Raw genomic sequence first — 10,539 nt, 5'->3', positions numbered from 1 at the left:
AGGACTGTGCTCAAACCCACATAATGCATTGTTATTTTTGCCCCAAAATGTTTTCGGAGAGAAAAATGTAGGAAATGAGAAAATATTATCAAAGATCAATCAAAGAGATTAAGCATGAGACCATCACCTGTTCCAAAGGAATTAATGTTTTCTGATGCTAACAAAATGTACAAGACAATGAAAACCAGTAGAACAGGTATGTAACATGAGAATGGAGAATTTTTCCATGATAGGTTGGCTAGTAGAGTGTCTTATGTGGGGAATGTGGGCACAGGAAGTGGTGTGTCTAGAAGGTGGGTTGTTCCCACCACCCACAGGTTTCCCTACTCCTACAGGTAACTGTACACCTTTAGCTGGGAGTGTGGGAGGGGGAGGGCAGCCCCAACAGTTGACATCTGGTCTGTTCTGTAACCTAAGGGATACTTGGGGGAGTCAAAACAAAATATTATAGCAGCAGCTTATGTAGGACAGGATATGCAGATGGTTTTAGGGATGAAAGGAGGCTAGCATGTGTACATAACCCAGAACTCCAGCTGAATGAAAGAAGAGCACCAAAACCACACAGGTAATTTTGTATACAGTTTGTATACAGTCAACAAAATACTTCCCAGAACCTTGGGTCACCACATCCTTAGAGAGAAGACTCTGGAAGTTGTTGATGAGATTCTGTCATATAATTTTTCAAGATTTTCACCAGCTGTACCTTATCAATTCTGCCAGGGGTATAACTAACTGATAACGGACCAAAGACATCATTAAGCTGCTCATTACCTGCAGTAGTAAGACTTATTGCAGTGGTTCACATTTCTGACCCAGGCCATACTACATTTGGTACTTCCAGAGCACCTTGTAATGGCCGCAACTTGGGGTCCTGGACCTTTCCCACCAAGCAGTATTTAGACAAGCTGCCTTGCTTTCTAGAATTTCCTTCTCCTGTTACAAGGCTACAAATTGAATTTTCCCTGAATGTAAATTGTTGTCAGGAAACTCTGAACAAGAAGAATGATCCTATCAAGCCAGATTAATTTGATCTGGGAGCTAAAGTAGGTGATGAGGTGATCTCTGAGTGATCAGGGCAGGTCCATGTGGTAGTCAAAGGTCAGCTGCAGGTAATGGGTAGAAAAACTGTGGATTCTGCACCTGGTAGAGGTGGAATATGGCACAAACCTCCGGTGGACAACTCACAGAGACCTTGCCCACAGATGCAGGGTTAGGAAGATGGATATACTTGTGTATGTCCTGTGTCGTGGGGTTAGTTCAATGAGATGCACCTGTGTATGGAACAGTTCTTCCAGACCTTTTTTTGATAAACTCACATAATTCACTTGATTGGTCCCTGGAGACCTTTTGTCGGGCCAAAAAGACTCATACATGTACTTGTATGATGTATGTCTTCAATATTATGTTACTTTAATAGTTTCCTTTTATGTTGAATGGATGACAAGTCGATCATTAGTTTGTTTTCTTTACTGACAAAGAGAAGATGCGTGTTGAGTCAACAAGTAAAGTAGGTCTGAGGATGTATGTTTGTCCTCCCTGTGTTTGGGGACACAAGACCTGGTCTTTATTAAGTGGACGGGGTGACAATTCACTGTAATCTGAGGACATTACCAAGAGTAATGCACCTCTCAGAAGTAATTACACCAGCTATCTCTTAACAAAGATAAGGTTGGGGTTGATGGACAGACCTGTAGGTTTCAATTTGGCCTCACTTTTCAAATGTAAGACTGCCACTAGGAAATGTATTTAGGTAGGTAGAATTTTGTTTCATCCATGCTACATGCTACTGTTAAAGCATACAAAATTAAACAGTTTTAGGAGGGATTTTGACTTAAACTAACTTTATAGGGAAGGGCAGTATATAAAATAAATAATGTAATACTAGTAGCTATTATATGAGCAAATGAAAAATTTAAGTTAATGTGGAGCATCGTAAAAAAATTGATTGTTTCCTGAGATTTCGACATGAATTTGCCCTTGGAAAAGTCAAGCAAAGTCAAGTCAAGCGGGTGTGTACATGATCCATCGAAATTCGAGTCAAGAAGATTTGATTCATGCGAAATCAAATTGTTCACAGGTAAACTGATTTTACTCCCCCAGGGTAGACAAATGTCCTGACATGGAAAATCTGTCCTTTGGAAAACACTTGACATTTCTGAGGAAAACCTATGGTTAACATGCAGCCTGTGAATCACAAATTGCCAATTATCTGGTGTAGCGGTGCGTTTCACTCTTCCTCGGTACAATTTGCCATGCAGAGGTGCACCACATCAGACTCATCTGAGCCAGTGATCTTTACTATGTGACCAACATCAAGAGAAGCTTCTCTGACTTCTATTTCCTGCCTATAACCTAGTTAGGGCAGTGGCAGGAAGCCAAGTTCTGATGCAGAAACCAAATTATTGACTCTTGGACCCTCCTGGAATAGATTTTTACCTGCAGGCATCTGTATGGTTAAATCTATGGTATCGATGTCAGCATAGAGACTGTTTTCTAGTCAAGGTTACGATCAGTATACTGGCAGTTAAATGTTACAATGTCGTTACTGTATATCTATGTTCAATTTTTAATAAAAAGGCAATTTTATGATCTTTCAATCTACATAATATTATGTTCTAGACATAGTTCAGCATAATGTTCTAGCCTATAGGTAGAAAATGAGACTGTGGCACAGATGTATTGAAGTAGCTGCACAAGAGAAAATGACTTCAAAGTTCAGGAAAATACGACTGCTGAGAGCAGCTGAATATTAGGTCATGTCTAGACACAAGCCAGCGAAATTAAATTAACAGCCGTGAAATACACCTGCCACATCATTCCTTTACCTCCAGAGGCAAGGCTGTTGTGACCCTCTGTTATATTTTGCAGGTACTTTCTCTTATCATGTTAAGACCGAAAGTCAGGCATGATCAGAGGAGGAGTTGTTATGATGTCCCCAGACCTCTCTCCCCTCAACTGCATATGGCATAATGGATTACATCTCCCGCCTTTATTAAGTTACGCCTTTATGACACATCCCCCACCGCGCACATCACACACACATGGATTAAATTACTGTGGCAGGCACGGCAGCGACCAATCTGATTTGGGAAGGGGTCGCAGGCGCAGCTTTGCCTCCGTAACCGAATTAAACCTTGGAGGAGACGGAGCGTTTGTCACTAAAAGTCCCTGTCAGTGTCAATATTATTGAATTGCTGACCTGCACGGAGTGGTAATCAGTCAAACTTTGCAGTACATGTTCCAGAGACTTCTCTTTATTTGGTACAGGGGAAGGGTGTAAGCATGATGAATGTCTGGATGACCCAGGAGACCCATATGGCGCATTAGTTGATGGCGGTTTTAATCATAGCGCATAATGGTATAGCCGTATTATTAACCTGTTGCTGAATATTTGTGCAGTGGTGCATAGAACACTTTGATAACTCGCTGTGGGTATTGGTTCCCTCAGGACAGTGTTTCTCCTGCATTGTTGCAATGTTTGGTATTGTTTGTTACATCTACACTACCTCTTTTGTTTTGCCATAAGCAAGAAGCAAGTTCATTGTTGAGTGAGACAGATTTCTACACATAACAGGAAACACATAAAATGGGATACCAGTTGCAGGGATTCACCCTTGCCTACTTATGATGCAGGGCTTGTACCATGGTGCCGTATAGCTACTGAGAGTTCCAACTGTCTAACAGGATCTCCTTATGAATTTAACATAGCGGTGTGTCCGTTGAGTGGGCATGGTGGAGAATAAGGATGTTAAACCTGTAGGAATGCTAACCACAAGGTTGGGAAACATGACACTTCCAAGGTCAGTACACGGAACATTGCTGGCATAACCAGATAAAAATGTAAGTTTCAGAATATATGTATATATCAAAAGACAAGAGGTTTTGTGTTGTACAATACAGTTCCTCCTGTATTATCTTTGCTATTTATCTGTTGTCTCTTCCAGGGTCAGGCTCTGTGTCTTCCTAGCTCAGCCTTAAAATGTCATGTGTGCTCAAGTAAGACTTAGCAACTAACCAAGGAAGACATGGTAAATGCCTGAACTATATGTCATTAGAAGTAAGCCTGTTTTGGGTCTAAACATAATATCTGTCCAACAGGTGTTCTTCCACTACTGTGGAATTGTTCTACACTAACAAATATGTAGAGGTAGTTGCACTGGAAAGGAAAGTTTCAAATAAAAGTTCCCATCTGGACTTGCAGTGCCCTTGAGGTCACAAGGACCGTAAATTCCAAATGCCAGGCATGTCCTAACATAACAAAACGGCAGCCATGCTTTAAAGTGCAAAGGACGAGATTCAAGGTGACCATGGTGCATTGGAGGTGCTGTCTGTCACTGTGTCAGGGCGAAACATGCTTTTCTAAGTAGAAAGCTATGTCAGTAATGGCATTTTTTGTGGCACATGTAGAAAATATAAGACATAGCCATGCAGTGTCATTGCAAGGTGATTAAAATGAACAACTTGTTAAGACAAGTTAGATGTTTCTGCTTGTATTTTGTCACCATCATTGCTTTGTATTTTTACTTGGAACTATGGATATGATGAGCAATGTACTTTCCAGGTGTGTCCACTCTATCAACAGTATCCACCATTTCATTGAAAAACATCCTGGGGGAACACTGTCAGTAAACCAAGGTCAATTAGGAAGATTCTTGTCTGACATATCATATCTTCCCTTCCAGCCTGCAACTGTAATAACCTGGCGGACAGCTGTGAGTTTGACTCGGACCTGTACAGACGGACAGGGCACGGCGGGCGCTGCATCGGCTGCAGACAGAACACGGCTGGACCCAACTGTGAGCGCTGCCTGGAGTACTACTACAGGGCCCAGCAGACCGACCCCTGTCAGCCCTGCAACTGTAACCCTCTCGGTATGTCTGGCTTAACCCTGCTGGTTTTGAGATAAGGATAGGCAGGATGTCAGAGGAACATTTTCTGAGAAAACATGGTGGCAAGATTCTGTCTGAAAGGATGTTCAGATCTTCCTGGACTGGTTGACAAGAAAAATATTGTTTGATGTTTGGCACACAAAATATTATTCCCTAACTTCGAAAAAAAGTTGTACATTTTCGTTCAATGATATTACTGGTGTTGGGATGCCTGCAGATTGATAGAACCTTCCCCTTTGCCATAGGCATTGGTTGAGATCTGTCAAGGGTAGAAATATGTGAGGTAAACAGAGCCATGTGCATGTGTCACTGATCCTGATTGGCTGAACTTTGTCCTTCCCAGGATCCATCCAGCAGCAGTGCGACCCCCTGGGACGCTGCCAATGTAAACCCGGGGTGGGAGGGGACAAGTGTGACCGCTGTCAGGACGGGCACTTCGGCCTGAGCGAGGCTGGCTGCAGGTGGGTATAACTTTTGCCAACTTTCATTTTCTCTCTGAAAGAAGTTCTAGTCATGCTCTTATTCCATTTTAATCCATTTACAGTAAAATTGCTGCAGCTTTCATTCTTGACCACTTTTGTTATTGTTGTGCACAGACAATGTTCCTGTGACAGTGCTGGTACCGTGAACAATGCGGGTGCCTGTGACCAGGTGACAGGACAGTGTCAGTGCAAGCAGAATGTGGAGGGACCTCGCTGTGACAGGTGGGTCATGGGTTAGTTTAGAGTTCAGGGGTGGAAACTTTCAGTAGTATAGTGTATTATACTGTACAATGTAAGTCAAAGGAAATGTAAGTATGTTTTAGAGGTCCCTGTCATCGTCCAAAATTTAACTTTGTTGACAACTCAATATGGAAAACTATGGCCTGTAAATTTTGTAACATTTTGACACGACATGTACCACTATAGGTGTAAGCCTGGTTACTTCAACCTGGACTCCACCAACCCGTCTGGCTGTATCTCCTGCTTCTGTTACGGCCACTCTGCCAAGTGTGCCGTGGCCTCTGGGTACGCTGCCTCTGTCATCAGTACACCCTTCACCACAGGTCAGTCATAAATCAACTATCTCCATGTACCTTATGTGGTGTAAAACATTACCAGAAAGATCATAACTTAGTTATCTGAGATTGTCTTTGCAAGTTTAAGCTGTAGTAGTTAGTTTGTCTAAAATATTTTCAAAGTTAAACCCTTTAGATAGACAGGGTCACTGTTTGAAGGTGGCACTGCCTGATGACATGATAAATACCCAAAAATATTCCCTTCAGTCTATTGTAAAATCCATATTGATGAGGAACCTGTGCTTTGCAGCATGTTGGATTGTAATGCTTGTGTTTAATGTATTTTAACCAGGTGCGCTGTCAGGGCCTTGCCTCTGCCCGGGCCCATTGGCCTGCCTGCTTGCTGACCATTCTATTGGTGCATCTTGTATGTCCAGTTTTGCCCACAATTCAACAGCTCTGTAGCCAGAGGAACATAGCCGCAGATGCTGCTGCTAAAACCCTTCATCCCTTAACCATATCTAAATGTTTGATAACAGACAATTGGTAGAAGGCTAAAATCCACACCAAAATATCTGCACTAAAATTTCATACTGACCTTACATTTTTAAAAGCAGTAGATAGCCCATAATTTCAAAGGCAAGCAAGCAGATGTGGCGTAACATTTTCAGAATGGCTTTAACCACAGTAAAACTAAACATGTAGTTTAAAGCAGAATCATTGCATAAGCTGTAATGCATCAATCAACAAGTGACCTGATGGAAATGTCACTAGGCAGCTCTAAGGATGAAAGCTTGTCTGTCATATAGTTAGGTAAAATTCTCAGCGGGTAATTTGCTGTAATTTGGCGGGTTTAAAGCAGTTAGGCAGATTGTGCTGTAGTACAAATGTAGCCTACAGCCTGCAGATATTTGCCTAACTCCTATACAAGTGTTTTACAAAGCGGTGTTGACATATACAAGACCTAGTAATTGGTGGAAGCTGCTCAAGATATTTATGAAAAGTAGAAATATTAACTGAGTGGTTTGTTTTCTCATGATTCCCTTCGATGTGCATGTTTCTTTTCCTAGAATTATACTTCACCTACTTAATATCTTCCAGATTATTGAAAAAAATAAAAAAACTGAAATTGCTTATTCCACGTAGAAGTACAGAGAAGTAAATGAATAGGACCTCTACTTTCCCAATACCTTTGACTGGTGACCTAATGAATGACCCCTCTCCCTGACCTGCTAGATCCCAGGTACCAGTACGGGCCCAGGTTCAGTACCTTCACCCATGGTAAGCCCACTGTGCCACAAAGGTTAAAATACGTAGAGGAACCTTTTCTGGCACAGTGGAGGAAAGGCTTGAGGTTTGCGGCAATCACTGGCACCTAGATGCGCGAGTTGGTACTCCATGTTTCATGGCAAACTTGCTAGAAGGCACAGATTGTGCAGATGTGTAAGCAGTGCTAATGTGTAGAATATTCATGAATATTGACCACAGGCTTCTCTCCAATCAAGGCTACTTTTATGGCTATTGCAGATCAGCAGAAAGCTGTAGAGAACATCATTTCATTGTAGCTTGCCTATGAAGTGTGTTCATAGACAGATCAAACTCTACTGCTGGATAAATTATAGAGATTTCTTCTGTACGCTTCTGTAACTTATCCAGTAGTAAATTTTGATTTGTCCTTGAATATTGTTTACTTGGACGTCTTACCTTCATCAATGTATATGAAGTTTGTTGTGTGTAGGATATAGAATAAGATTCTCCAGTGATGTAACATGTGCAATATTTCTTGTCCAGATACTCGACAAGTGATAGACGACTTCGCCCATGGTAAAAATGACAAAAAGTTTTCTAACGGTGATGTCTGTGGTGAAGTGAATTTTTGATAAGGGTCAAAAGAGGTGTCCAACCAGTGTGGTGTTGGTATTAGGGTGTTTCCATAGATGGTAACTACAAGGTGACCCTGCACCCATCTATGGTTATAATGTGTGATAGTCGAGTTATGAGCCAGTTTGTTGATACATGCTGCCCCCCTCCCGCAGGTCAGCGTGGCTGGACTGGTGAGGACAGGTTTGGGAATGAGAGGGAGATCAGGTGGACACAGGTGGGGGAGAACCTGGGAGCTACAGCCGACAGCCAGGAGCCTGTCTACTTTGTCGCACCAGGTAAGGACTGAATATCTTCAGATTTCAACAAATACCAACCCAATCTCTCTTTGTCGTAATGTTATTGATCAGTAAGTAATCAGTAATAATGCTATTGATCAGTTCTTATACCCTCCTGTATAGTAATGATGATTAAAAAAGCAAAAAGGTTTTCTTCATGAGGAAGAAAGATACAGTAAATGGGGCCATAGAAAAGTTTTGTTTTTTTAGGAGATTGCTCCATGTATGTCCTTGTGTGCATAGTGTTAGAAACTAGTGTCCTCTTTGTTTGGGGGGATACTGTAACTTGAAAACCATCTCTTTAGCTGTGAAAAGTTCATAGGTAAAGCCTTGATACACAGAAATAATGAGATAAATGTTTTCTTGATTTCAGCTGAGTACCTTGGAAACCAGCGCTTGAGCTATGGCCAGACTCTGACCTTCAAGCTTCGTGTTGACCCGGAGGACGTGCGCCTGTCAGCGGAGGACATCGTGCTGGAAGGGAACGGAATCCGACTCTCGGCAGCCATGACTGCCCAACAGAACCCCGTCCCCAGGAGGGTCAACCAAGAGTAGGTTCCAGAACTTATTGTGTTTGGAAAAGTTTAAACATTAGCTTCTGGTGTGGGAGTTACAACTGTCAACCTCAACTAGTTTGTATTTAAAATAATTTTACTCATTTTGAGCAAAGAAGTAATTTGAAAAGGATTCAGAACAAACGCGCAAGTCAGCTGAAAGCTTTGAATGGACCTGCACTGTTCCATGATGGGCAATGCAACAGCACCACCTGGCAGTTGTGTGGTGTACTGCAGTTCAAAGATGGTGATCACAATCTGCAGCTTGTCCTGACTTCTTGTTAGTCAGTAGTTTAGTTTAGTTGTAGATGTTCTGCTTTATTGTGTGAACAGTACAATATTAGATTACAAATAAGCAGAAAATCAGCGGTCAATGTATTTTTTTGTTTCTTCCCTAGTTACTCCTTCCGGCTACATGAGGACCCATCCCTGGGGTGGAACCAGAGGCTGTCCTCCTTTGATTTCAACCGTCTCCTGAGTAACCTGACTTCCCTCAAGATCCGGGGAACCTACACTGACAGAGGTCAGCAGATTTCTTCCATATGAAATACCACTTTGTGTAAATGTTTTTTGTTAACTCTGTCCACTGATTTGTCCCCAAAGATTCATCAAGACATCTTTGACTGATTTGTTTGGTGCAGTATTGTTTCATGTCATTTTTTGCCTGTGGTAGATACTGAGCAAGTCATTAAATGTCTTTCCTCCCCTGATCAGGTCGTGGTTTCCTGGACGATGTTCGGCTGAACACAGCGGTGAGGAGCGGGGCCCAGCCAGCTGCCACCTGGGTGGAGGTGTGCGAATGTCCAGAGGGTCAGTATTCCTACTCTTCGTACTCTTTTACTTCTCAATGCGCATTGTTTTAGAAAAATTCTGAACTAAATGTAGGAACAGAAACAGGGCTATTTTATATGAGATACATCATAATTCTTAAGCTGTGAACAAAGGACACTATTTAATGTTATGTCAGAAATGTACACAGAATGGAAGAAAGGATAAGCAAATCTCATAACTTAATCCTGGCCATTACAGAACTAGTAGATGCAAATAGCTGAGATTTTGAGGCCTTTAATGATAGTGCTATATTGGCTTGTAGTAAAAATGTCAAAGCTAGTATATCAAAGTGAAGGATTGTTACATGTAGATTTTGCCTCCTGTGCCCCTGCAGGTCTGACTGGACAGTTCTGTGAACAGGTGGTGCCTGGGTACAAACAGGAGAACCCAGGACGTGGCCCCTTCTCCCCAGTAGAACCATGCTTCTGTAACAGCCACTCTGCCACCTGCGACACTGTTACAGGTACGACAACCCTCTTATGTTTCAGCAATGACACAGCATATCATGAATCAATCCTGTCTTCAACAGTGATCTTTGCATCATATCACAATTACTTCTGCTTTTTGCCTTTGAAAAGTCATGTTTAACAGCAAAGCATTTTGCTAAAAATATGATTACCTAGTACATGTATTAGGAAATGTAGGTTTTGCAAAAAATTCTGGTTGTTGATTTGGCTGCGAGGATTTGAAAAAATTGCAGCTACCACAAGGTTTGAAACTTTATGTACTGTCATCACAAAACCTTTGCTGTGCCTTTCACAGGTGAATGTAGCTGTCAGCACAACACAGAAGGGATCTACTGTGAGCGCTGTCTGAAGGGTTACTATGGCGATGCCACCCAGGGGACGCCCAACGACTGTCAGCCCTGCCCCTGCCCTAACCAGGCTCCCTGTGATCTGGCTCCTAACGGGGAGGTGGTCTGTACCTCCTGTACTGAGGGCTACATCGGTATGTCATTCTTATACTTGTACCAAGATGTAACTGTTCTTGCAAGTGGAAAGGTTTAGAACTGGTGAAAGGAAATAGGATCCTTTTAGGATTGTCACATTCTTGTCTGTACATGTGGTGTTGTGCTGTGGATCTGTCTGAAGTCTGTGTGCCTTTGTGAA

The 10,539-nt window shown here is 42.2% G+C and overlaps 1 protein-coding gene across 3 annotated transcripts in view; it reads left to right on the top strand.

Annotated features, from left to right (window-relative positions):
• Positions 1-10,539, top strand: part of LOC109466026 (laminin subunit gamma-1-like) — a 58,829-nt gene that overhangs the window by 31,094 nt on the left and 17,196 nt on the right. For 2 of the 3 annotated variants that reach the window (XM_019763553.1, XM_019763555.1), the window contains 11 exons: positions 4,683-4,871; positions 5,233-5,350; positions 5,486-5,593; positions 5,798-5,934; positions 7,678-7,710; positions 7,923-8,045; positions 8,419-8,596; positions 8,998-9,122; positions 9,314-9,409; positions 9,765-9,893; positions 10,193-10,378. In XM_019763553.1, the coding sequence (XP_019619112.1) occupies positions 4,683-4,871; positions 5,233-5,350; positions 5,486-5,593; positions 5,798-5,934; positions 7,678-7,710; positions 7,923-8,045; positions 8,419-8,596; positions 8,998-9,122; positions 9,314-9,409; positions 9,765-9,893; positions 10,193-10,378 (1,422 nt within the window). The remainder of the gene's footprint in view (positions 1-4,682; positions 4,872-5,232; positions 5,351-5,485; positions 5,594-5,797; positions 5,935-7,677; positions 7,711-7,922; positions 8,046-8,418; positions 8,597-8,997; positions 9,123-9,313; positions 9,410-9,764; positions 9,894-10,192; positions 10,379-10,539) is intronic. The other variant, XM_019763554.1, reaches the window with a different exon arrangement.

This window comes from Branchiostoma belcheri, unplaced genomic scaffold (assembly GCF_001625305.1).
Source record: "Branchiostoma belcheri isolate BF01 breed outbred unplaced genomic scaffold, Haploidv18h27 scaffold16, whole genome shotgun sequence".
NCBI lineage: Eukaryota > Metazoa > Chordata > Leptocardii > Amphioxiformes > Branchiostomatidae > Branchiostoma > Branchiostoma belcheri.
The sequence above is the reverse complement of the archived record's forward strand: the minus strand, read 5'-3'. Positions and strand labels throughout refer to the sequence as shown.